Below are 27,138 nucleotides of genomic sequence, written 5' to 3'. Positions count from 1 at the left end.
ACAGTATATAGGACATGGAAGGATAAAATAACAGTTAATATGTACCAGAGAGAAAGAACACAGGGGGAGGGCATGAAACAATCGGGCGGGGTCTCGGGTTCCGGGGATGGAACTAAGGGTGATTGTACAAGGAGCTCTCCCTGCAGGGCTGTGGGCTCTGGATGTGGCTGTGGGAGCCCTGCAGGAGCAGGAGTAGGGGCAGGGCTCAGGATAGGGGCAGGGACAGGGGCAGGGGCAAGGGGAGGGACAGGGTCAGCAGTAGTGGCAGGTGCAGGATCCAGGGCAGGAGCAGGGACAGGATCTGGGTCAGGGGAGGAACAGGACCACTGGCAGGGGCAGGGGAAGGGGCAGCGGCTCTGGCAGGAGTACAGACAGGGGCAGGAGCAAGGGTAGGATCTGGGTCAGGGACAGTGGCTCTGGCAGGGGCAGGAGCAGGAACAGGGGCAGGGGCAGGAACAAGAGCACAGGCAGGGGCAGGGGCTGGGGCAGGGGCAGAGGCAGGGGTAAGGGAAGGGGCAGGAGCCAGGTCAGGATCTAGGTCCGAGGCAGGGGCAGGGGCTGGGTGGGGGAAGGGGGAGTGGCAGGAACTGCAGCAGGGGCAGGGGCTGGCGCAGGAGCAGGTGCCAGTTCTTCCTGGACAGCGCCAGGCTCTCCGTGGGCAGGTGCCGGGTCACCTGCCGGCTCCTGGTCTCCTCCTGAAGTCACTGCAGGCACCAGCCCTCCCTCCAGATCGGGCTCTAGCTCCTCAGGTGGTGGAGCAGCTGTGAGAGGAGAAAAGCTCACCCATATGCCTGCTCTCCGTGGGCCTTTGCAGAGACAGAGCCCAGCCCAGGGCCTCCCAGAGAAGCCACAGCCGGGAAGGAACCTTCACGGGGTCGTCTCCCCAACTGCAGTCCACCCGCTGTGTGCTCTGTGCCCAGTCGTTGCTCGTGGCCCCACACCAGCCTCTGGGGGCTCCTCCCTTGTGGGGCCGCACCGACCCATCCCCACACACCACAAACACCCAGCCCCAGCCTTCTCACCCTCGGCCTCGGCCTCCACCTCTGTGGGCTCCGGCTCCTGGACCACTGTCTGGTGGACAACCACCTGGGACGGTGGTCCGCGTGGTGTCGGAGGTCTTGCCCGGCAATCCCCAGCACCTGTTTTTCGGGATGCCTGTGGGGTCAACCCCTCTGTCAGGGAGGAGGGCACGTCCGCCAGCTGCTTCTCCATGTCCTCCGTGGCCTTCTGCAAAGACAGGGACCGGTAGCCGGCCCCAAGGCATCACAGCCCTGCCCGGCCATTAGCACTGTCCTCCTGCCTAGTCCCCCTGCTGCTCCCAGATCAGACACACACCTGTGCGCGCACAGCCCTGCACCCGGGATGCAGTGACCCATCCCTGCAGGGCTATCGGGATAAACCTTGGGCAGAAGGGGCAGCGCCCACACACCCCATCCCACACAGCCAGCCTTGACCTTGAACATGACCTGCCCACTGGGTATCTGACCCCTCAACAGCCTGCTCCTGCTCGGGGTGGCCCCACCCCCATGACCCCTCTTTACACACACACTCACACACATATGCACACACACACACACGCGCACACACACACACACAGACACACAGGGAGGGCACCTGGGGCTACACAGGTCATCAGAGTGAGTGGGGCTGGGTGGCCAGCTCTGGGCCTCTTGGTGTCACCTTTCTGTCCTTCCGGCCAAATGGCCAGAGGCGGTGGGGAGCCCTGACATGAAATCCCCAGCGGGGGACAGCATCCATAGGGCGCGCTTTCTTCCATCTGCAGCCTCGGGACCTTGGCAGGCAACACGTGAACATCTTGCCTTAATGATCTCCAATGAAATGAGCTGGGCAGGGGGCTGTCTGTGGAATGTGGGTGCCTGGTTACCGGGGTTCCAAATTCTGTTGGGCTCTGTTGTCAGGGAAGTGAGGTCACCACTGCCTGGGGTCCCCTTACCCAACTTCCTCCTCACACAAGAGCCCCCCGAGGGGCCCCCCTCCCCCGCTGCGGAATGCTCACCCTCCCCCCATGCCCCATCCATACAGTGACACCCTCACAGCCCACCCACAGCCCCGGGAGGCCTGGGTGCAGCCGGTGTCCCTGCTGTGAGGACACAGAGCTGGGTTCAGACCGGACTCCTGCGCATGCCCAGGGCTATGACCCTGGACAGACCCCGTGCCTCTCAGGGCCTCCCCAGGCTCCCCATCTGCACATCGGGGTATTCTGGCTTCTAGTTCTAGGGACGCCATCAGGGGTAGGACCTCTACACATGTTCCGTGCCTGCTATCACAGGAGGCTGGTGCATACTTGGCAATGCAAGGATGAGCCAAGGAGCTCGGGCTTGGCATGGAACACAGCTCAGAGGGGCTTGGGTCTGCTCTGGGGTCCAGGCAAAGCCACCGCCCTCCTGCCTGTGTCCCAGCCCCCGTGGGAAGGTAGTGATGAACTGATTCTGACCTTGTCCTCTCACAACACAGACTTCCAGGGGCTCCCATTAGGGTTAGGCTCAGGTCCCAGGGCCTCGTCTGTGCCCGTGTGCTGGGCAGTCCCTACAGTGGCCCCTGGCACCCCTGAATCCTGGTCACACATCCCTGTGGAATCCCCTCCCCTCCAGGGTGGATGGCCTATGTGATGGCGCTCTCAGGAATAGAATGGCACAAAATGCCGGGATGTCATTTCCAAGTTGGTGGAGGAAAGTCTGTCACTTCTCCTGGTTCCCTCTGTCCTGTGTTCATTCTCTGTCTCCTTCTCTGTCTCTGTGTCTGTGTCTCTCACAGGAGCAGGATCTGTGGGTTCCATGGGCGATGTGAGAAACCTCAGAAGCCTCCCTTGTCCCCGTTTCCCTCTCCGGTCCCGGTGCTCCAGTCCTTCCTAAGGCCTCCTCACCCTGACCAGAGCAGTGATTCTGGATCCTCTTCCACATGGGGACCCTGAGGCTGCAACAAGGAGGGCCCTGACCTTGGTCTCCAGACTGGTGGCCCTGTGCTCTGCCCCGTTCTGCGTAGCCAGGTCCTCAGCCCCCCAAGCCCCGAGTCTGTCCTCTGCTGAGAAGGACCTCGAGGGGGTAGAAAACATTTTCCCCAGACTGGGATCACAGGGGGTCGGGGATGGAGATCCAAGGCCAACAGGCTCTTCTACAAGCCTGTGGGACCCTTGGGACACTGCATCTCTGCAGCCCAAGTGACAGCAGAGGAAGCTGAGGCCTTTTGGGCTGTAGCCCCTCTGGACTTGGGGGTGGGTATCTCTTCCTACTCCCAAGTGCCCAGGGTGGTGGTGGACACCGGAACCCAGACCCTGTCTTTTCCCAGTGCCCTGGCAACCCCCTGGGGCCCTTGGGGACCCCTGACCATCAGCCTGGCCTGTCTCCCCTCCCCATGCTCTGGATCTGGGTCCTTGCCAGGAGTCCTGATGCCCTGCCCCATGGCCCAGCTGTCTCCAACCTCTTTCTTTCCCCGTTGTCCCCCACCTCGCTCCCGGGGTGTCCTCCCCTTCTGACCCCCAGCTGGGCAGTCAGAGTGGTGCATGTGGGTGGGTTTGCAGGTGCTCATGCCTCTACATGCCTGGGGATGCCAAGGTCATGTCCCCACATGGGACATGGTGGGTAGCTCTCCCCGAGGATCTGAGGGGCTGTCACCCCCAAAGCGACCCTCATGGGAGGGTTGGGGCTGGCCTAGGACTGGAGAGCAGCCCTGCTCCTTGGGCTCTGCACCCCTCATTTGTCTTGGGCCAGTGCCTGCCTCTCTTGACCCAGGTTCCCAACTGTCCCTGAGGGTTGGACATGGAAACGCTTGAACGTGACCGCTCCTCCAGGGGTAGGTGGGGGACAGGTGCACCAGGCACCCAGGCCTCCCCACCGAGAGGGCCAGCCAGGTGTGTCATGGCCAGGTGTGCAAAGGAGACCTGCACGCAGCACCTGTACAGTGAACCAGCCCTGCAGCGGATGTACATGAGCCCCATGGCTCTGCACCTGACCGGTCCCCCACATCCCCTCACCACAGCCAACTGCTCTATGGCCCCAAAGTCCACTGGGCCCCGCAATCACACCCACCCTGGGCGGCAGGCCTTAGGGTGCAAGGCCAGGTGGGTAGGACATCTGGGGATGCACAGGTCATTGAATACCCCCCCACCCAGCTGCCCTGGAATGCAGACTCCCTCTCAGGGTCCAGCTAAGTGCAGGGCTGGGCCAGAGGACCTGGAGGCATCAGTGGAGGCCGACTCAGGACAGGGAGAAGATCAGTCTGCCCCTTCCCCTTCTCCTCTCCTCCTTCTGCCTTGTCTTCCTGGCAGGATCTGGGACAGAGGTCCAGCCTGTCCCTGGCTGCAGCCCCGGCTGGAGTCAGAGGGGCGGGAAGGAGGCCGGGGTGGAGGGGCCCACCAGCAGGATGCCCGAGTGGGAAGGGGGTCGTTACTGTAATGAGGGGCCCCATGGGCATTCAGGGATTTCAGCCCTTTTTAGACATGAGCAGTGGCCCCAGGACTCGGCCCCTGCCCCATCCTTCACTCTCCACAAGGCCCTGCATCCTCCCCAGCCCAGTCCTGGTCCACAGCCAGTCCTCCCTCCAGCCCCAGGGGCTCCACGGGCTGTGAAATCATTACAAGCTGGAACCGAGCCATCCCTATGGGGCCTGGTTCTGGGTCCTGCAGCCCCACAGTGAGGAGAGGTGAGGCCAGGCAGGAGTGGGGAGAGGGCAGAGTGGACTCTCCCTGGGGGCCATGGCTCCCTGGTCAGTGCAGATCCTGTTGTGTGCTGGCCCCTAGGGCACCCAGATTCCAGCTCCTGGTCAGGCTCCGGGAGGGAGACCAGAGTGTGGCTCCTGCTAGCTCAGATGTGTCACTCTGTCCTGTAGCTACAGCCTGTCCCACCAGCTGAACTCCCCCTCCTAGTCGGCCAGCTCACCTTCAAGGTCAAGAACAGGCCATCATGAAGGTCAGGGGCCAGTGCGTGGCTGGTCAGGCAGGGGAGGGCTCGCTTTCAACTCAGGGAGTCTCTGGCTGGTCTAGCAGGGGCTCTGGAGGCCTGGCTTTCCAGCTTCTCTGCTGACCAGCTCTGGGACTGGAGCCATTTACCTCCCCTCTCTGGGCCTCGCTCTCCTCCTCTGTGCAATGGGGTGATGCTGAATGATCCCTCCCATGGCAGGAACATGTGGAGTGCTGGTGATCGACGTAAGCTGGGCACAGAGCCTGGATTGCAGAGTGCAGAGGGGGATGGCGATCGGTGTGGGCAGTGAGCACTCCTTCCCCCAAAAGCAATTCGGCTCTTTGATGCAGCCACCAGGCCCCTGGCTGGGAGCCCAGGAGCAGTGGCCGACCACACTCCTGACACCAGGCCCCTGCGTGTGGCTCTTCCTCAGCACTGGGACACGGTGGGGACCCCGGCACATGGGGCCAGCTCCTCTCTCTGAGGGAAGGAGAACAAAGACTTTCCTTGGGGTCCCACAAGGCCCCGTAGGCCTAAGAGGGGAGGAGGCTGCCCCCAAACAGTACATTGAAATTCTGCTTGTGTTAGAACCTGAGCATTGGAGTTTGGTTCTTTCACTTGCTGGGCTGAGGAGACACACTTGCTCTCCATGACTCCTCCTCAGATGAAGAGCTCTTGCAGGTCCCGGGAGTCCTGGACCTGGGGAGGGGAGAGCGGCCAGTCCCCTCCCTGGCTCCTGCAGGAGACCTGTCCTCCCAAAGACAGGATGGTTTCGGGTCGTGATCCTGGGCCAGGGTTGGAGACAGCTCCTCACTGCTCCTGACTCTGGGGCTGAGGGGGCCTTTCTCAGGCATAGCAATGCCCACGGAAGGCAGGGGCTTCAGAAAGAACACACTCCTGGACCCGGTCCCGCCCCAGGACGGTGGCTGCCTTCCCCAGCTCCGGAGGAAGAGGGATATCCTCTGCTTCTTTGGCGGTGGTCCTCTGACCCATGAGCAAGCCCTGAAAAGTCTCTAGTCCTCCTCTGGAAGTGCACCAGCCCTGAGCGGGCCAGTCACTGTCCACACACGAAGACGGACAACGTTTTGAGGAAGTGCGGGAGGTGATCCTGTGCAAATGGCCTGTGGGTCGGTGGGGCTGGCTGCTTCACTGCCCTCCAGCGGACCCCCTTTCCCTGGATAGGCATCCTCCTGGAGTCTGGTCTTTGCCCTTGGAGGTCCCTTCCTGCTGGTTTCAGGACCAAGGGAGAGACTGTGGTGTGGCTTAGAAGGCTCCACCCCAGCCTCCTCCCTTTTGCACACATCACTGCTCCCCAAGAAGCAGGGGCTGTTGCTCCCGCATGCCCCGCACAAGGCTGGTTTAAGGCACTCATTCCCTCCAAGTCCCAGCTGCTCTGGCTCCGTCACATACATCATGGCCACAGCTGCCTGGCTGGGCGAGGAGTCCAGGAGAGCTCTCCTTTCCCGGGATCAGGGTTCACACTCCTGGCCAGAGAAAGAAGTCCCATCTGTCCTCTGCTAGAGAAAGTGAATTCCTGGGCCGGGTTGCCCTCAGGTACCTGAGGACATGGGGGTCCCCTGCAGGTCCCCTGGAAAGAAGGGTGTTGGGCACCCCAGGCCTGGAAAACAGTGAGCAGCACCCATCCCAGGCCACGGGTGCAGCCATCACCTGGCAGTGCTTGGCCTCAGACTCCCCCCCGGAAACTCTGGCCGGTTTTTCACAGATGTGTTTTCAGGAGTGTTCAGCACAGCGGTGGTGGAGAGAGCAGGCAATGCACCAGTACTAATGCCCAAGGAGATGGATGGTGGCTCAGTCCGTTAAGCCGCCGACTCTTGATTTTGGCTCAGGATGTGATCTCATGGTGTGGGATCGAGCCCCACGTAGGGTCTGTGTTCAGGGCAGCGCGGGCTCACGATTCTCTCTTCCACCTCCTGTGTCTACTACCACTCTCGTGCCACGCTCTCTCTCTAAAATAAATTAATAAAATCTTTATAAAAATGGAATCATACAGAATGTACTTTTAAAAAATGGTAAAAATCTATCATAAGATCTCACTGATATGAGGAATTCTTAATCTCAGGAAACCAACTGAGGGTTCCTGGAGTGGGGATGGGTTGGGAGGGATGGGGTGGCTGCGTGATAGACATTGGGGAGGGTATGTGCTATGGTGAGCGCTGTGAATCGTGTAAGACTGTTGAATCACAGACCTGTACCTCTGAAACAAATAATACATTATATGTTAAGAAAAAAGAAGAAGATAGTAGGAAGGGAAACATGATGCAATATATGGTGATTAACATAACATAATAAAAAAAGAAAAAAATTGTAAAAAATCATAACATTGATTTTGCCATTTTAAACATTTTCAGTATAAAGTCCGGTAGTGTGAAGTCTATTTACACTGCTGTGATACATATCTTGAGAACATTTCATTTGCAAGTCTGAAATTCTGTACTCATTATTATTTGTTTTTCATGTAGAAAGCATAGTTATTTATTTACTTATTTAATTAGGTTCAGTTAGCCAACATATAGTACATCTTTGGTTTTTTATGTAGTGTTCAATGACTCATTATTTGCATATAACCCAGTGCTCATCACAACATGTGCCCTCCTTAATACCCATCACCCCCAGATACTCCATCTCCCCACCCCCCTCCTTTCTGTAACTCTCCGTTAGGTTCCTGGAGTCCAGAGTCTCTCGTGATTTGTCTCCCTCTCTGATTTCTTCCCATTCAGTTTTCCTTCCCTTCCGCTGTGGTCCTCCACACTATTCCTTATGTTCCATATATGAGTGAAACCATATGATAGTTGTCTTTCTCTGCTTGACTTATTTCACTTAGCATAATCCCCTCCAGTTCAATCACGTCAGTGCAAATTGTAGGTATGTATCCTTTCAGATGGCTGAGTAATCTTCCCTTGTATATATGGACCACATCTTTATCCATTCATCTGTTGAAGGGCATTTCGGCTCCTTCCACAGTTTGGCTATTGCAGACATTGCTGCTATGAACATTGGGGTTCAGGTGCCCCTTCTTTTCACTACGTCTGTATCTTTGGGGAAATACCCAGTAGTGCAATTGTTAGTTAGTAGGGTAGTTCTATTTTTAACATCTTGAGGAACCTCCATACTGTTTTCCAGAGTGACTGCACCAGCTTGCATTCCCACCAACAGTGTAAGGAGGGTTCCTCTTTCTCCACATCCTCACAACATCTGTCGTTTCCTGACTTGTTAATTTTAGCCATTCTGACTGGTGTGAGGTGGTATCTCATTGTGGTTTTGATTTGAATTTCCATGATGGCTAGTGATGGTAAACATTAGTCATTTTTATGTCTTTTTTGGAGAAATGTCTGTTCATGTCTTCTGCCCGTTTCTTGATTGGATTATTATTATTTTGTTGTTGTTGTTGTTGGGGTGTTGAGTTTGAGTTCTTGATAGATCTCGGATACCAGCCCTTCAACTGTAATGTCATTTGCAAATATCTTCTCCCATTCCATGGGTCGCCTCTTAGTTTTGTTGACTGTTTCGTTTGCTGTGCAGAAGCTTTTTATCTTGATGACATCCCAAAAGTTCATTTTTGCTTCTGTTTCCCTTGCCTTTATAGACATGTCTTGAAGAAGTTGCTGTGGCCGATGTCGAAGAGGTTACTGCCTCTGTTCTCCTCTAGGAGTTTGATGGACTCCTGTCTCACTTTGAGGTCTTTCATCCATTTTGAGTTTATCTTTGTGAATGATGTAAGAGAATGGTCGAGTTTCAATCTTATGCATGTGGCTGTCCACTTTTCCCAGCAGCATTTATTGGAGAGACTGTCTTTTTCCCATTGGACATTCATTCCTGATCTGTCAAAGATTGGTTGACCATAGAGTTGAGGGTCCATTTCTGGGGTCTCTATTCTGTTCCATTGATCTATGTGTTTTTGTGCCAATACCATTCTGTCACAGATTTGTAATATAGATTGAAGTCAGGCATTGTGATGCCCCAAGTTTGGTTTTCTTTTGCAACATTTCCCTGGCTATGTATCCTTGGCTGCATGTTCTCATTTAGTACTGTGAACATGTCTTTCCAGCCCTTTCTGGCTTGCCAGTTCCCTGGTGTTATTCTGACGTTATTCTGATGTTCCTCCCTCCGTACGTAAGAAATCTCTTCCCCCTGGCTGCTTTCTGTATTGCTTCCTTGGTTCTAAGATTTGCAAGTTTTCCATTTTTAATTCTAATAGTGTATTTATAGACTACTTTGGATTTTCTATGTACACCATCATCTTATCTGTGAATAGTCACAATCATCTCCTCAATGGGTATTCTTTTTGTTTCTCTTGGCTTATAACACTTGGGAGATTCTCCAAAGTAATGTTGACTAGAGTAGCATTGTTTGAAGATTTTAGTATACCTTTCACAATATCCGATAGAAAAACAGACAAAACATTGGTAAGAAATGTGACCTATTTGACATATATGGAACATTACATAGTAAGTGCAGAATACATTATTTTCAAGTGGTCCTAGAATATTTACCCAAATAGACGATACGTTGGGCCGTGAATCAATCTAAACATTTTAAAAGCCTGAAATTAACTAGATTATATTCTTCGACCACAGGGGAATTGAGCCATAGTCATAATGAAAAGAAAACCAGGAAGTCCCTCAATGTTTAAAACTTAAATGTAACTTTGCTACATATCCTAAGGGTCAGAGAGGGAATCACAATGGAAATTCTCGATCTTTCCTACATCAGAGCTCACAGACAATGGCATTCTATCCATGAAGAGCACTATAAATAAGGTAGACAGGAGTTGAGGCTTAAGTCCGAGTTCTGCCTGCCTCAGCCACACCTGGCAGCCTTGGTATGTGGTCGCCCCCGGCTGCCCTTTCTGGCGGCCCTGAGCTAAGGGGGACAACATGGCCATGTGGAAATGGGAAGCTCCACACTCCTAGTGATGATGGTGTCTCCCACCCAAGCTGCCCTTTCTGGTGGCCCTGAGCTAAGGGGGACAACATGGCCATATGGAAATGGGAAGCTCCACACTCCTAGTGACGATGGTGCTATTGTATTGTCCTCACCAGTCCAACAACATGATTTCTGAGTGAAATACGACACAATAGCAGCTTCTTGACCTTCCTTAAGGTTTGAAAATCATCTTGTGAGTCATCTATTAGAAATAGGGTTTCAACACGTGTTCATTTATCTGGAAAAGAAATAGATCCAAATAGTAATTATGGCTTCCTGAGCACCTGCCGTTGAGCGCCATCACACTGGCTCTTTGTGGAATTCTCCCTCTTAAACTTCTAAACTATGAGGTAGGTATTATTAGTCACATTTTCTAGATGGTTAGACAGGGGCTCAGAAACGATACGAGTCACAGAGGATTTGAGTGTCAGAGACCTAAGTGGGATCTCCAAACTGACTCCAAATCCCTTGTTATTCCATACACGGTACTATTTTCCTCTTTTTTTTTTTTTTAAGGTTTTATTTATTTATTTGAGAGAGAGAGAGAATGACAGAGCGCAAGAGCGGGAGGGTCAGAGGGAGAAGCAGACTCCCCGCCGAGCAGGGAGCCTGATGTGGGACTCGATCCTGGGACTCCAGGATCATGACCTGAGCCGAGGGCAGTCGCTTAACCAACTGAGCCACCCAGGTGCCCTGCTATTTCCCTCTTATCTCTGGTCTTCTCTATCTGGAAACATATCAAGGATCAGGAATTTTATGTTGTGTGGCCAACTGGAATGAATTCAGTTGGCCTTTTAACCTCTGCCCATCGTAATTGAAGGATCTTTGAGTGAGATACTCCACGATCTCTAGGAATAGAGACATTATAATATTTTTCTAATATTACAGTTACTGAAAGAACTATCTTTTTTTAATTGGTTCAGGCTCTGGTATGATCAGAGTGTACTGTAAGACAGGTCTGAAATAGTATTTAAAAACACTCAGCTCAGCCTCTTCTACGAAGTGAGACAGTGCTTATAAACACAGCTGAAATAGTCTCTTAGCTACGATTATTTCCTTCCCAACCATCGTAGTGTTTATATGGTGTGACTATGACTTACATTAGTCAAAATCAGCAAGGAAGGAACTGAGACAGTGTATCCAAGCTTTAGGAGCACTTCATGTTTCCATTAGTGCTGTGAAAATGAGCTACTCTGTTTTATTCTGTAGTCTAAGGGAATGGTGCCAGACATCTCTAAGATGTCTAGTCGTTCTAAAATTCTGACTTTAGGTTATCTGTGTGCTTCAGAGATTTGGGCAGGAGAAGGGGAGGAGCCCAGCGTCTCTGAACCCCTCTGTTACCCGTGTGGACCATGGAACAGGTAAACTTCTGTAGGCATCATTTTGATTTCTTGGTACTATCGTTAAAGGTACTTATGTCTCAAGTTCCTCCCTTGAGTAGTAATTCTAATGATAATGGAAATTTTTATCTTTTACCATCCATGGGCCCGGATCCTGGGCTCCCAGAGAAGCTACCCTTTAACATTTTACCAAGCTCCGAATGGGCAAAACCTCAGAGCGTGGGTCCTATTTCTGTCCCGAGCACATATTGTACATCTGGTTTGAGAAGAGAAAGATAACCCAAAATGCCATTGCAAACATAAAGATAAGAAAAACGGAAGAACCTCTCTGGCTCCCATAAGATTAAAGTCATACCGACTTGCACAAACGGAAAGCATAGGAAAAAGTCTATAAGTTTCTGGAACGTTCTCCCTCATGACGATGTGTAACTCTGTATGTAAAACAGCACAGAACAAATATATAAACCTGCCCCAGATGCTCCTTCCCCGGAGCACTCCCTTCTTTCTGAAGATTGTGTCTCCCAGGCAGCTGTCCTGAGCTGGGTTTGAATAAAACTCTCTTCCTTTCTCTCTCAGCTGTTTAAAAGGGTTTGCTCATTTAGTGTCAACAATAACAATACGTTTTCATTTTAAGTGAAAAATAAATGTTCCTGGTTCACGACTCCAACAGCACAGAAGGGCGGCTGTTCTTCATCCTGGAGCTTCCCTGCAGAACCAAGCATATGTATATATATATTCCAGCATAAAAGAGCTCATCCTACAAGGATGCTTTGAAGGTCCAAGAAGCACTATCCACTCCATGGGTGAGACCAGAAAGTGAAGCTCTTCCCGCTTAGAGAATTACTTTTTGGGTTTAAAACTGCCTTGGAAATGCGTGAAACCATTGCATTTCCTAAAGCCCAAAGCCTCGGAAGGTCCGAGTGTGGCTGACCTTGCGGGGTGCCAGGAACAGCTCTGCAGGCAGGGTTGGTGCAGGAAGGGAAGGGGCAGGGCTCTGGGGGTGTCTGTAGCCAGAGGCGTCCGCGGAATGGGCCGGGTGTGTGCCTGGGGCGGACCCTGCCCATAACCCCCGCCCATGCCTGCGCCGCCAAGCCAGGTGCTGGCTTGAGGAGGGGCCTCCTGGACCACCTGCCGTCGCGGGGAGCCCCGGGCGTGAGGGCGGGTTGGCCGGTAGAGGCAGGCGCGCCATCCAATGGGCTCGGGGCACCACCCTCCCCGACCAGTCACCGCGTGGGGGTGGAGATACCTCTGCGGGAGGACCCGGAGCTGCCCCGGGGTTGCAGAGGTCGGGCAGCTCGGCCCGCTCCGAGAGAGTTCACCTGTGGCGTTCCCGGCTGGGTGAGAGCGCGCTGTGGGCTGGGGTGGGGGTCCCGGGGGCAGGGTGCGCCCTGGATGGGAGTTGGGGGTTCTCGAAGGCGGCGGGGAGCGAGCTAATCCCGCGAACTCAGATGAGTTTTCTTTTTCCCTTGAAAGCCCTTCAACTGGCCATATCCCCCAGCCCCGTGAACTCCAGGGCCCCGCTCACCCGAGTTTTTGGGGGATGGGTGGCGGACATTTCAGGGTTTGCCTCGTTCCCCTGGAAGAGTGCACGTAAGGACCGCACACAGTCCCCAACTTCAGTGGGGTGCCCCCTGTCCCCTGGCACAGTGCAGGTAATGGACCTTGAGCAGCACCCCGAGTTCAGCAGGGTGTCCCCTGTTCCCCCAGGCACAGGTGTGGTGGTAACAAGCCCCAGAGCCGTCCCCCAACTTCAGCATTGTGCCCCATGTCCTCAGGGGGATGGTGGTAATGGTCCCTTATGATCGTCTGGGAGGGCCCTCCATGTTCCTGCTCCCCCAGGCACAGGTGCGGTGGCAACAAGCCCTAGAGTCATCCCCCAACTTCAGCATTGTGCCCCATGTCCCCCGGGGATGGTGGTAATGGGCTGACAGGATGGTGCAGGAGGGTCTTCCAGGTGGGGGCCTGGAGGCTGGAGTAAACCAGACCCCACTCAAGTTGCATGAGGAACAGATGAGTTGAGGTGTTCATTTGGAAGAGTAATTTCGCTTTTCCAAAAATGTCAAAGTCATTGGTCTACTTTAGAATGAAGATAATGACTACTTAAAAAACAAGTGTGTGTTTCCCCTTCTCCCAGAAACCGGAGCAGGTGTGCAGGCCATAGGTCGGAGGTGCCTTCTCATCCCCACCTGACAGCACTTCTCTGCTCTGGCTCCAGGAGACCCGAAGTTCTGAACATCAGCATGTGAGTCAGTGATGCAGCTTGTCACAGGACGTCAGCGTTCAGAGAAAGCAGCAGGTCCATTTGGCACAGTGTCATCATCATGTCAGGACAGGAGGTAAAACCTCTCATGAACCCCAAACCTCCTGGGCTTTCCTCTTTTCTCTAGTTGAGCCATGAAGTAAAACTTCAGTAGCTGTCAGCATTCTCCATTTGGTGCAGGAGTTAGTTAATTTCCCTGCAGGTAGAAGATTGCAGGTGCAGGGGATCCCATTTTCTCTATTCACTTATTGCTTACAAAACAGATTCTGATCATCTGTTTCCTAGAAGTAACCTTTATTAGAAAGGGAAGGTGAAATTTACTCTTTGTGTGTTTTTAACATATCATTTGTTCCTTCATCTAACAGCGTTTATTCATTTGGGCCTAGGATATGGTTGAGTGGCCAGCATCTAGAGTTAGTTGGCTTTTTGTCGTCAGATACAGACTCGGATGATGTCTTGTCATTTGTCAAAGGTGATGTTTCATAATTGATTAGTCTTTTCATCAGAAGAGTTACAATTAGGGTCGAGGGAAAAAATCAAAATTATTCAAAGCAGCCTTTTACTGTTTAAAAGTTGAGCTTGAGGGGCGCCTGGGTGGCTCAGTCATTAAGCGTCTGCCTTCGGCTCAGGTCATGATCCCGGGGTCCTGGGATCGAGCCCCATATCGGGCTCCCTGCTCCGCGGGGGACCTGCTTCTCCCTCTCCCACTCCCCCTGCTTGTGTTTCCTCTCTCGCTGTGTCTCTCTCTGTCAAATAAATAAATAAAATCTTTAAAAAAAATAAAAGTTGAGCTTGACTTTCTAGTTTTTCTAAATGTGTCATCTAGATATTTTGACATGCCGATTTTCTCTGCAGCTTTTTTGGTGGTGGAGTCAGAAGGAGAGTCTTTGAGAATTCTGGATGCTGGTGGCATCAAGGGGCTTGGCGTCAGGAGCACTGGGTTGAGTTCTGGAACTGCTTGCCTGACCCTAGGTGAGTCAGGTTATCCCACAGAGCTTCCATTGACTCCTTATGAAATTGCTGGCATCTAATATCTATGGAAAGGCTTTTTCCACAGAAACTGTTCTGCCTGATGAAGAGCAATTAAAAATGAGGTGATTTGGGCTGTGTTATTCTGTGAATAAAGGTTTTAAACCCCCTGTCTTGGGTACGGTGTTTTATTGTACAAGGAGTCCTCTGAAGGCTGCAATGAAAGAAGCAGGTCTCAGAGCATGTCCATGTTCCATTGATACGTTCCTTACAGTTTGCCCAGGTAGGAAGGTAATTGGAGAGAAATACGACAGAAGGGGAAAGTAGTGAACCATTCATTAGGTAGCCTTCCACCTTTCTCATGAAAGCCTTGGGCTAGTGTCATTTTGGAAGAAGAGGGGAGTCCTGGAGCTGTGCAGCGGATGGGGGAGTTCCAGGTCTGGGTAAAGCTGACAGGGGTCTCAGAGGAGAGCTGAGTGCCTGGACCAGGAGGGTGTGGGCAGGGCGGGCTCCAGGGGTGGCTTTGGGTCTCCCGGGTGAGAGTGGTGACAGGTGGAGGGCCGTGAGGAGGTTCCTGGCCGAGGACAGGTGAGGCCCAGGTGGAGAGCTGGCCGAGCACCTTCTTCTGTGCCACCAGCCTCACCCAACATACACGACATCATCGTCTGTCCCTGTCACTCCAGTTCAGACGTCTCAGAGGTGCCAGGCCAAGACGTTTGTTTGAGCTTCTTTCTTTGAGTGTGTGTGAAGTTTCAAAATTTTGATTATGGAAATGACGGGTCATCGGAACATCTGTTACTCTTTTATTTCCTGCTCTTCTTTCCATCACCAAAGTGAATCATACCTGCTAGTGGAAGGGGCTATCTGTGTGTTTTTATATCTCGATTTAATTAAACAGTGGGAAAATAATCTTCCGAAATATGATCAGAATCCTTGGTGGGTGTTCATGTTTTCCTCTTCCATGAACCACATTCCGATACTAGAAATCATGTTTTAAAGTAAAACACAGCCTCAGAGCTGTAACAGGGTGCCCTGTCCTTTGTGAGAGGGGCACATGGAGGAGTGTAGGTTCTTTAGGAGCTCAGGGAGTGGTGCATCGTGCTCCCAACAGAAATCGAGCCCCCTGTTAGCCTTCCCTGAGGGGGCTGCTTACCTGGTGGCCCATCCTAGGCTCTGGAAGCTTGACCCGGTGAGTCACTTGTGACTTGAGCTGGGGAATTTATGAAGAAAATGGAAGGAATCCTGGAGGGTGCCTGCATCCTTTGTACTCGGACAACTCCATGTAGCAAAGGAACTCATCATACCGTGAGGCATGTCGGGATCCCTGAGGGAAAGGGCTTCGCTTCGTGGGCTGAAGTAGTGTCTTCATCCTTATCTGGACCAGAGCCATGTTGTGTGGCTATGGAGATCCAGACCCTTATGTGACCATGTCATTATTATTATTATTATTATTATTATTATTATTTTAAGAAAACAATATAGACATTGACTTTGAGATACAAATATCGTAAGGAAAAACACAAGGTCAAATATATATATATATATATAATGATTGAACTCGTGGCCTCTCTCATTAGTATGGGTAATGTAGGGCTGCCCGTATGAGAAAGACCAAGGAATTATATTTCAATTAGAAGTGTGCTGTGCACACGTAGTGTTTTATTCTGTCATTTGCCTTATTTTTCTGGAGGGAAAATGGAGTGGTGACTGGAGCTTGGTTTCTGATTTTAAGGAATGGGAGACAAGTGAATTGCAAGACCAGTGTTGATGCTGACATGGTGCTCAATGCCCAGCGAGCGAAGGTTTGAAGCTCGGACTTGGAAGCCTTGGTGTTCAGCGAGGATGTTGTCTGAGTTTCCAGCACATCGAGTCACTTGGCTGGTGTGCCTAATCGAGCTAGTTCCTGCCTTTCTAAGGGCAGTTTGAAAGTGGCTTGAAACCCTAGGGTACTTGTGGAGTGGTCTAGATGGGACACCTGTGTGGGCCAGTGTAGACGCCACCCAGGGAATTCCAGAGCTAATGGTGAGCACATTTGTGAGGCTGGCGTTTGCTTCTCTGTGAGAAGCATTGAGCTGCAGTGGAAGGAAGTCGCTGGGTCTTATGACTCACTGTGTGAGCAGGTCTGAGCCTGGCGGGGTAGTCGGATCAGATAGCTGGGAGGTTGTGATGCCGTGGTGGTGGACTTTCGCTCATGATGTGCAGGCCAGCTTGCTACAGGGACAGGGACTGGGCTGTACTCCCTGGCCAGCCCTCCTGCTGCAGATGTGATGAGAGAGTTGCTTCCTGTTTGGTGCTTGAGCCCTCGGCTCAGCAGGGTGGTTGGTGGGAAGCAGCCCACAGGCAGCATTATCGATTCTTGCCCATTGTGCCCCTGCTTCCTCAGAGGAGGCACAGCAGATGTCCTCTGCCTGGTGTGTGTGAATTCAGTCAGCAGAAGCAGTTCTTCCAGAGCCCCACCCCTGAGAAATCCTCTCCACATTCCTGTGCTGTGTGCAAGAGGTCGCTTTTCATCTGCAACTGAAATCTCAGCTCCTACCGTTAGGTTCCGAGGCCACACAGGACACCAGTATCCGTGCAGTTCTACTTCTGCATGGGGCCTGATGTGCGAGACTGAGGCCGAGCCTGGTCAGCCTGTTGATGCCGCTGCAGGCTCCTTCCTGGAAAACGTGCAGCACAGCCTGGTTTGTGATGATATCGCAGGAAAGAGGGACAGGTGCACCACTCTGCCTGACTGCAGGAGTATTCCGGACATCAATCCCAGGTGGTTGGTGCAGGGAGGAGAGATGTCTGTTTCCCAGGACGTTGGCCAGAGGGAGAGTTGGATCCTGGGATGGGTCTCTGTTCACCTTTCTCAGATGAGCACCTCAGGCAAGGAGAGGAAGTGTGAGTGCTCACCTGTAATTGAGGGAGGTGTCTGGTTTCAGGTCTCATGGGCAGGTGGATTCCTCGTGTGGCTCATTTTCCTGATAGTGTTCAGGGTGCAGTTGATGGACCCCTGGTCCTTGGCATCCTGGCTGTGCCAGACTCCTGGGGCACCTTTTCCCCCGGGGCTTTGGACCAGGAAATCGGAGGGAGTCAGTGGTGAAAGCGTCAGTGTAGGCCTTCGTTTCTGCCCTGCCGAGATGGACTGGTGACTGTGATAACTGCTACGGAAATACGGAGCAGGAGACGGGGCTGGGGTGCTGCAGGGGAGGTAAGGGTGGTGCTTGCTATTCACATAGAGCCAGGTGGGACTTCACTAGGAAGGTGATCCTTGAGTCAAGATCTAAAGAAGGTGAGGGATATCACATCAAGAGCATTCTAAACGGAAGGAAAGCATGTGCAAAAGTCCTGAGGCAGGAGCATACCAGGTATGTCCAGAAGTAGCAAGAAGGCCCTGTGGCCACGGGAGACAGCTTAGGACATGACCTCAGGGAGGTGACAGAGGGAGACAGAAAGCCATTGCAGTGCTGTGACCCCATGGGACCCTATTTCCTTGGGCCATCCTGGCTACAGTGTTGAGAACAGATGACAGAGTGTTGAGGATGGGCAGGGGAGGTCCATGATGAAGCTTTTCCAGGAACTCAGGCAAGAGATGGCCTCTAGTGTGGACCGGATAGGTGGCCTTGGAAGGAGTAGTCAGTCCTATTCTGGGTACGTTTAAGAAGGAGCTCACCGGATTTGCTGATGGGTTAGATACTGGGAATGGGAGAAAGAGGAATTGGGGTAACTCCCAGCTGTGGCTGGTTGTCCTGAGCGAGGGGAAGGAGGAGGTTTCTGGGGGTAGGAGGTCGTCTGTGTTCCACATGCTCAGGAAGGTGCCTTTCACGGTGGATCTGCTGATGTGCGTGTCCAGGAGAACAGTTAACATCTACTCCCTCAGCGACTTTCAAGTACAATATCCCCCACTTTTTAAAAGTTCATGGTACATATGGCTTTTTTTTTTTTTTTTAAAGATCTGTTTCATTACCCAGCTTCAATAACAGGAGGAATCCTGAAGAGGATTTCGCTCTGATGAAAAAAGTCGAAAAGTGAGCATCGCGTTCCTCATCTGTTTTGCGGGGAGCCACTGCAGAGTCGGCGTGCACCTCAACCAGGTCTTTCCTGGGAACCGCTCTCCACGTCCAGCCCCCAGCACTTTGAGTTGTGTCTGTGAGCATCTGCTGTGCTTCATCTCCATTTATTTTGGGCATCTGTTAGGAAGTCGTGTCCCGAGGCCTAGGAAAAGCCAAAGAGAAGTCGTTTTTGGAGTCTGAGCACGCGATTTTTTTCTGTAGAAATGAATGGTAATTCCTCCTTTGGTCTACACCATTCTTGCTGTGAGAGGTTTCCTTCCTAGGAAGGAAGGAAACTACTTTCAAATAGCGGGGGAACCTGTACGCCATCCTGCAGGGTTAGCTTTAGTCTCCATGCTGCACAGAACGTTCCAAGACTTATGCATTTTATCACTCAAACATTTTGCCTTTTTTTTTTTTTAAAGATTTTATTTATTTATTTGAGAGAGAGAGAGAATGAGAGATAGCACGGGAGGGAAGAGGGTCAGAGGGAGAAGCAGACTCTCTGCTGAGCAGGGACCCCGATGTGGGACTCGATCCTGGGACTCCAGGTTCATGACCTGAGCCGAAGGCAGTTGCTTAACCAACTGAGCCACCCAGGCACCCAAACATTGTGCCTTTGACCACCTTCCCCCATTCCTCCCCCATCCCTGGATCTGGCAACCAGCAATCTGTTCTCAGTATCTGTGCATTCAGTATTTTTTTTTCCATGTGGAACGTCCATGAACATCTGGTATTTGTCTTTCTGTGTTGAGTTACTTAGCATAATGCTCCCAAGGTGTCTGTCTCTATGTCTGGCTACTGTGAAGAATGCTGCAGTGAACATGGGAGTGCATCTATCTTTTTGAAGTAGTGTTTTTGTGTTCTCCAAATAAATCCACCCAGAGCAATCACTGGGTCATGTGGTAGTTGGATTCATTTTTCCAGGAACCTCCATACTCTTTGTCACAGGTGCTGCACCAATGTACATTCCCACCAACAGTGCACAGGGTCCCCTTGTCTACACACCCTTGACCACACCTGGTGTCTGTCTCTGGGACAAATGCCATCCCGACAGGTGTGAGGAGATAGCGGATTATGGGTTTGACTTAGGTTTCCCTGACGACGATTAGTGATGTTGAACAACTTTTTCTGTGTCTTTTGACCACCTGGGTGCCATCTTTGGAAAGTATTCACATATTCTCCCCATTTTTTATACAGGTTTTTTTTGTCTGTTTTGATTTGTATGAGTGTTTTGTATATTTTGGATATTAGCCTCTTCTCACACATATGATTTGCAGATTTTTTTTCTCATTGGGTAGGTTGCCTTTTAAGTTTTGATGGTTTCTTTTGCCATGTAGAAATTTCAGTTTGATGTCGTTCCACTTGTTTATTTTTGCATTTGTTGCCTTTGCCTTTGGTGTCTGATCTAAAAGACTCTTTGCCAAAACCAATGTCGAGAAACTCACTACCTGTGTTTTGTTCTCGGAGGTTTATGGATTCCGGTCTTATATTCAAGTCATTCATCCATTTAAAATTTTTGTGTGTGCTGTAAGAAAGCGATCCAGTTCCATTCTTCTGCATGTAGTGTGCGGTTTTCCAGGACCGTTCACTGAAGAGGCAGTCCTTTCCCCGTTGTATATTTTCTGCTCCTGTGTCGTAAGTTAAGGCCATGCATGTGTGGGTTAGTTTCTCAGGTTTCTTCTTCTTCTTCTTCTCCTCCTCTTCCTCTTCCTTCTTCTCCTCCTTCATTTTTTTTGTTTTACAGTTTATTTTTTGGGAAAGTATTTTTTCCTGTTGGAATATATGCAGTGTGGACTTTATTGATTACATGTTCATACTATTTGTTAGAACATTTCTCTCGTGTGTTTTTGTAAATGACTTGCCGGATTTATAGCTTTCAACAGGTTTAACATTTGGGCAGAACTACTCAAAATGTTATATTCTTCCATCCGATAAGAGATTGTGTCTGATTGTCTTTTGTGATGCTATCAGTTGTGATAATTGATATCTGTTTCTTTTCCATGATAGGTTTATTAAAGTGATTTTAATATTTCTTAAAAACGTGGATTCTAAATCACTCTTATTTAATAATATGTGTTTATATAAAACAAGTTTAAAGAAATGCATTTATTGGAATCAGCTGTTGAAACAGGAGATAAATATTAATTCCCGTTCAGAGTTAATAATAATTATATCAGAGCTAAGTCTAAATATACCTTTAATGTACTGACTCTAATGAGTACACTTTGCCCAAAGTGCTATGATTATCATTTCCTGAGCTTTCTATTCAGTTCCATTGACCTGTGTGTCTGTTTCTATGTCAGCACCATACAGTTTTGATGAGCACAGCTTTGTAATCTAGCTTGAAATCCGGGCGTGTGGTGACTCCTGCTCTCTTCTTTCTCCAGGTTGCTCTGGGTATTTGGTGTCTTCTGTGATTCCATATGAATTTTAGGACTGTCTTCTATTTCTTTGAATAATGGCACTGGAATTGAGATAGGGATTTCATCACATCTGTAGATTGCTTTGGTTGCTGTGGACATGTGAACATGATTAACTCTTCCGGTTAATGAGCAGGACGTACGCTTCCGTTTATTTGTGTCGTCCTCTGTTTCTTTGACCCATACATGCCCCCTCAACATGCATGTGTTTTTCCTTCCTTTTCCAACATGTGTTCAGTGTACCAGGTCTTTCTTATTCTTGGTTACTTTTCTCCTAGGTTTTTTTTTCTTGATGCAATTGTAAATGGCATTGCTTTCTTATTTTCTCTTTGGGAAGGTTTGTCATCAGTACATAGAAATGCAACAAGTTGGGACACCTGTGTGGCTCAGTCAGTTAAGCATCTGTCTTTGGCTCAGGTCACCATCCCGGGGTGCTGTCATCGAGACCCGCAGCGGACTTCCTGCTCAGTGGGGAGTCTGCATCTCCCTCTCCCTCTGCTGCTCACCCTGCTTGTCCTGTCTCTCTCTGTCAAATAAATAAAGTCTTTAAAAAAAAGAAATGCAACAGGTCTCTGTATATTGCCTTTGTATCCTGCAGCTTTACTGAATTTGTTGATTCTAACAGTTTTGTTGGAATCTCTATGGAATTCTATATATAGTATGTCATTTGCAAACAGTGACAGTTTTCCTATTTGGATTTCATTTCTTTCTTTCTTTCTTTTCTTTTTGTCTGAATGCTTTGGCTAGGTCTTTCAATACTGTGTTGAATGAAAGTGATGAGAGTGGGCATCTTTGTCTTGTTTTTTTGTCTTTTATATAATATGTTTTATATTTATTCATGAGAGTCAGAGAGAGAGAGGCAGAGGCAGAGAGAGAAGCAGGCTCCCCGCCTAGCAGGAAGCCTGATGCAGGACTCGATCCCAGGACCCTGGGATTGTGACCCGAGCCGAAGGCAGACGGCTAACCATCTGAGCCACACGGGCGCCCTCTTTGTCTTGTTTTTGATCTTAGTGGAAATGTTTTCAGCTTTTCACCCTTGGGTATGATGTCAGCTGTGAGTTTTTCATATATGGACTTTGTTATTTTGAGGTGTGTTCCCTCTATACCCAGATGGTTTAGAGTTTTTATCATAAATGCATATCGAACTGTGAAGTGTTCTTGTTGAGGTACAGCGCAATGTGGGGGTTCGCTGGGATAGGCGTGCAGATTTCTCCAGGTCAGAGACCTTTCCGTAGTTCCAAATGACGCAGGATCCTTCTCGGTGGCAGCCTGAGTTCTCTCCTATTATTGAGGTGTCCCCAGTGCCCGGAGCTTTGTAGCCAGGAATCTGGGGAAAAACCCGTCAGAACCCAAGCCAGGGTTAGGGTTCGGGACTACGGGCATGACAGGCCCGATCTGCTAGCACTGTGGCAGGCTTTCCAGGGGACTGAGTTGAGGGCGTGGATCAGGATGAATGTCATGCCAGGGATTTTGGCCAGGGGGCCGCTGAAAGTGGGGGTTCGCTAGGATGGGCATCCGGAGTTCCCAATGGCTAGGTTTCCTTCTGTGTGTCAGTCTGAGTCCTCTGGTATTGCTCAGTTGTCCCCAATCCCTGGAGTTTAGAGGAAGGCCTCTGGGGACAGACCCATCACAAGCCAAAATAGGTTTAAGGTTAGGGCTTATGTGCGTGGCAGGCCCGATCTACCAACACAGTGGTGAGCTTCCCAGGGAGCTGAGTTGTGGGCATGGGTCAGGGTGAGTGCCAGGCCCAGGATTTTAGGCCCGACCACTGAATGTGGGAGATGGATGGGGTGGACATGCAGGTTTCTCTTGCCCTGAATGCTTTCTGGAGTCCAAACGGTGAGGTTTCCTTCTGGGTGTAGGCTGAGTCTTCTGGTACTTCTCAGGTGGTCCCAATTCCTGGGGCTTTGGAAACAGGCCTCTGAGGACCGACTCCTGAGAAGCAAACCTAGGTTATGGTAGGGCCTTAGGGGCTTGGCAGGCTGAATCTACGGCACTATGGCTAGCTTCCCGGGGGTCTGAGTTGAGGCCGTGTGTCGGGGTGAGTGTGAAGCTCATGGTTTGCGGCAAGGGGGCCAATGAAAGTGCAGGTGTGCTTTATTGTGCATGCAGTTTACTCCTGCTCTGAACGCTTCCCACAGTTCCAAATGGTGCGGTTTCCTTCTGGGCGACAGCCTGAGTCCTCCGGTATTGCTCAGGTGTCCCATTTCCTGGGACTTTGGAGCCTGGCCTCTAGGGACAGATCCCTCAGAAGCCAACCTAGGGTTAGGATAATGGCCTAGGGTTATTTCAGCCACATCTGCCAACACTGTGTCATGCTTTCCAGGGCTCTGAGTTGGGGGATGTGTCAGAGTGAGTGTCAGGCTCAGGGTATGCTACCAGGGGATCCCTGAATGTGGGGTTTGGCTGGGGTGGGCAAGTAGGGTTCTCCTGCTCTGAATGCTTTCCAGGTTTCCAAATGGCACAGTTTCCTTCTGGGTGGCAGGCTGAGTTCTTTGGTATTTCCCATGTGTCATCAATCCCTGGGGCTTTATTGCCAGGCCTCTGGAGACAGAGCCCACAGAAGCAAACCCTGAGTAAGGGTTAGGGCCTACGGGTGTGGCAGGCCCAATTGGCTTGTGCCGTGGAATGCTTCCCAGGGGCATGAGTTGACCACATGGGTCACAGATTAAGGTCAGGGTTTGCAGCCACTGAAAGTAGGGGTACGCTGGGATGGGCATGCAGAGTTTTCCTACTCTGAATGCTTTCTTGAGTTCCAAATAGTGTGTTTTCCATCTGGGTGGCAGGTTGAGTCCTCTCGTATTGCACTGCTGTCCCGAATCCCTGAGGCTTTGGAGCCAGGTCTCTGGGGAAAGAAACCTCAGAAGCCTACCTAGGATTAGGGTTGGCCGTAGGGGCATGGCAGTCGATGTGCCAGCACTGTGGCGAGCTGGGGTCTGAGTTGAAGGCATGAATCAGGGTGAGTGTCAAGCTCAGGGTTGGTGGCCGGGTGTCCTCTGAATGTTGAGGTTCGCTGGAATTGGCATGCAAACATCTGCGAATGCTTTCTGGGGTTCCAATTGGCGTGGTTTCCTTCATGGTGGCCGGCTGTGTCCTCTTGTATTGCTCAGATGTCCCCATCTATAGTGCTTAGGAGCCAGGCCTCTGGGGACACAACCCTAAGAAACCAACCTGTGCTTATAGGGCCTAGGGTCAGGGCGAACCGTACATGTCCATACTGGGGAGAGCTTCCCAGAGGTCTGTGTTGATGGCATTGTTCAGGGTGAGTGCCAGGGTCAGGGTCTGCCGCCAGGGGGCCAATAAATGTGGGTTATGACTGGGATGAGCGTGCTGAGGTCTCCTGCTCTGAATCCTTTCCATAGTTCCAAATGGCGCATTTTTCTTCTGGGTGGCAGCCTGACTCCATTGAAATGGCTCAGGTGTCCTGAATCCTTGGGGCTTTGGACCCAGGTTCTGGGGACAGACCACTCAGAAGCCAACCTAGGGTTAGGCTTAGGGCTTAGGGCCATGACAGGCCTGATCTGCCAGGGCTGTGATGAGCTTCCCGGGGACTGAGTTGAGGCCATGGGTCAGGGAAGCGTCAGGCTCAGGGATTGTGGCCTGGGCACATTGCACTTGGGTTTTGTTGGGATGGACCAGCACAGTTCTGCACTGAATGGTTTCCGGAGTTCCCAATGGCACGTTTTCCGTTGTAGTGGCAGGCTGAGTCCACTTGTACGGGTCAGGTGTCCTGAATCCCTGGGAACTGAGCCAGACCTCTGGGGACAGACCCTTCAGAAGTCTCCATAGGATCACGGTTAGGACATGGGGGCCTGACAGGCTCGAAGTGCCGACGCTGTGGCAAGGTACGGGTGTTTTGACTTTAGGGCGTTCCTCAGGATGAGTGTCAGGCTCATGGATTGCGGCCAAGGGGCCGATGAACCTGGGGCATCCCTGGGATGGGCATGCAGTGTACTCCTTCTCTGAACGCTGGCCTGAGTTCCACATGGCGTGTTTTCCTTCTGGGTGACAGGCTGAGTCTTCTGGTCTTGCTGGAGCCAGCCTTCGCGGACAGATCCCTCAGATGCCTCCGTAGGGTGAAGGTTAGGACCTGGGGGCACCACGGGCCTGACCTGCAAGCACTGTAGCCTGCTTGGTGGGGGTTTGTCTAGAGGGCGTGGGTCAGGGTGAGTGTCAGGATCATGGTCGGCCGCCAGAGGGCGCCAAATTTGTGCGTTGGCTGGGATGGGCATTCCGAGTTCTCGTGTTCTGAATCTCTCCGGAGTTGCAAGTAGTGTGTTTGAATTTTTTTCGGCAAGCTGAGTCCTCCGGTGTCGCTCAGGTATTGGCATTCCGGGGGCTTTGGAGCCAGGCTTCTGGGGACAGAAACTCAGAAGCCTACCTAGGGATAGACTTACGGCCTAGGGTCATTTCATCCCTGATCTGCCCACGCTGGGGCAAGCTTCGGGGGGCGGGCGATCTGAGTCGGGGGCGTGGGATTAGGGTGAGTGTGAAGCTCAGGGTTTGCGGGCAGGGGCCGTTGAAAGTGGCATTTCGCTGGGATGGGCACGCAGAGTTCTCCTACTCGGAAAGCTTTGCCCCGAGTTCCCAATGGTGCAGTTTCCTTTCTGGGAGACAGGCTGAATCCTCTGGTATTGCTCAGGTGCCCCTGATCCCTGTGGCTTTAGAGCCAGGCCTCTGGGGCCAGAGCCCTCAGAAGCCCGCGAGGGATAGGGTTAGGGCCTAGGGGCCCGGCAGGCCCGACGTGGCAGCATCAGGGGTTTGTCTTGAGGGCGTGGGTCAGGTTGTGTGTCAGGGTCGGGGTTTGCCGCCATAGGGTGCAAAATTTGTGCATTCCTTAGGATGGGCATTCAGAGTTCTCCTGCTCTGAATGCTTTCCGGAGTTCCAAATGCCGCATTTTCCTTTTGGGTGGCAGCCTGAGTCGCTCGATATTGCTCCGGTGTCCCGAACCTGTGCAGCTTTGGAACCAGGCTCTGGCGACTTACCCCTCAGAAGCCAGCCGAGGATGAGGGTTAGGACATAGGGGCACGGGAGTCCTGACCTCCCAGCACTGCGTCGAGGTTCCCGGGGGTGAAGGTTGAAGGCATGGGTCAGCGTGAGTGTCTTGCTCTTCTTTTCGGCCGGGGGACCGCTGAAAGGGTGGGTGCGCTGGGATGGGCATGCAGCGTTCTCCTGCTGTGAATCCTTTCCGGAGTTCCAAACGGTGGGGTTACTCACTGGGTGGCAAGCTCAGTCCTCTGGTATTGCTCAGGTGTCCCTTGCCTTTGGGACTCTGGAGCGAGACCTCTGGGATCAAAGCACTCAGGAGCCAATCTAGGCTTGGGGTTAGGGCCCAGGGGCACGGCATGCAGAGTTCTCCTGCTCCCAGTGCTTTCGGAAGTGCCAAATGGCGCATTTTGCTTTGTGGGGTCAGGCTGAGTCCTCTGGTATTGCTCAGGTGGCCCAAATCCCTGGGGCATGGAGCCAGGGACCTAGGGAGAGAGCTCCCCGAAGCCAAGTGAGGGTTAGGGTTAGGGCCCAGGTGCACGGCACTCCTGGTCTGCGGGAACTGGGGCGAGCTTGGGATGGGCTGTATGTCTTGAGGGTGGGGGTCAGGTTGAGTGTCAGGCTCAGGGTTTGCCGCAAGGGGGAGCAGAAAGTGTAGTTTCACTGGGATGGGCATTCAGAGTTCTGCTCTGAATGCTTTCCAGAGTCCCAGTGGCGGGGTTTCCTTCTGGGTGGCAGCCTGAGTCCCTTGATACTGCTCGGGTGTCCCGAATCCTTGGGGCTTTGGAGCCAGGCTCTGGGGACAGACCACTCAGAAGCCAACCTAAGGTTAGTCTTTGGGCTTAGGGCCATGACATGCCTGATGTGCCGGCGCTGTGATGAACTTCCTGAGGTCTGAGTTGAGGCCGTGGGTTGGGGGAGCATCAGACTCAGGGATTGCGGACTGGGCACATTGAACTTGGGGTTCGTTGGGATGGACTGGCACAGTTCTCCTGCTCTCAATTCCTCCCGGAGTTCCCAATGGCACGTTTTCCTTTTTAGTGGCCGGCAGAATCCTCTGGTACTGGTCAGGTGTCCCAGATCCCTGGGGCTTTGGAGCCAGGCTCTGGGGACAGAGCGCTCAGAAGCCAACCTAGGGTGAGGGATAGGACATGGGGACACCAGAGGCCTGATTGCCAGCGCTGCGTCGAGGTTCCTGGGGGTGGGGGTCAAGGGCGTGGGTCAGCATGAGTGTCTTGCGTCAGCGTGAGTGTCTTGCTCTTCTT

At 51.8% G+C, this 27,138-nt stretch overlaps 2 protein-coding genes across 10 annotated transcripts in view; one reads left to right on the top strand and one right to left on the bottom strand.

The window, feature by feature from the left end:
* LOC113912213 (voltage-dependent N-type calcium channel subunit alpha-1B-like) overlaps nt 1–27,138 on the top strand; it is a 74,570-nt gene that overhangs the window by 10,510 nt on the left and 36,922 nt on the right. For 4 of the 9 annotated variants that reach the window (XM_035726454.1, XM_035726455.1, XM_035726447.1 and 1 more), the window contains exons 1-4: nt 11,137–11,221; nt 11,835–12,003; nt 13,335–13,536; nt 14,316–14,432. The exons of 1 other annotated variant lie outside the window; for it this stretch is intronic. In XM_035726454.1, coding sequence (XP_035582347.1) covers nt 13,454–13,536; nt 14,316–14,432 — 200 coding nt within the window. In that variant the 5' untranslated portion in view covers nt 11,137–11,221; nt 11,835–12,003; nt 13,335–13,453. Of the gene's footprint in view, nt 1–11,136; nt 11,222–11,834; nt 12,004–12,454; nt 12,539–13,334; nt 13,537–14,315; nt 14,433–27,138 lie in introns of those variants that run through there. 4 more of the 9 variants (XM_035726448.1, XM_035726450.1, XM_035726449.1 and 1 more) reach the window with 4 other exon arrangements.
* LOC113938948 (skin secretory protein xP2-like) lies at nt 321–1,797 on the bottom strand. Its single transcript, XM_027624421.2, has 3 exons — nt 1,681–1,797; nt 1,023–1,227; nt 321–761 (listed from the first exon to the last, which is right to left on the bottom strand). The coding sequence occupies exons 1-3, from the start codon at nt 1,756–1,758 to the stop codon at nt 535–537; spliced, it is 510 nt and encodes a 169-aa protein (XP_027480222.2). The 5' UTR covers nt 1,759–1,797; the 3' UTR covers nt 321–534.

This window comes from Zalophus californianus, chromosome 3 (genome assembly GCF_009762305.2).
Source record: "Zalophus californianus isolate mZalCal1 chromosome 3, mZalCal1.pri.v2, whole genome shotgun sequence".
NCBI lineage: Eukaryota > Metazoa > Chordata > Mammalia > Carnivora > Otariidae > Zalophus > Zalophus californianus.
This window is presented reverse-complemented; position numbering and strand designations above follow the sequence as displayed.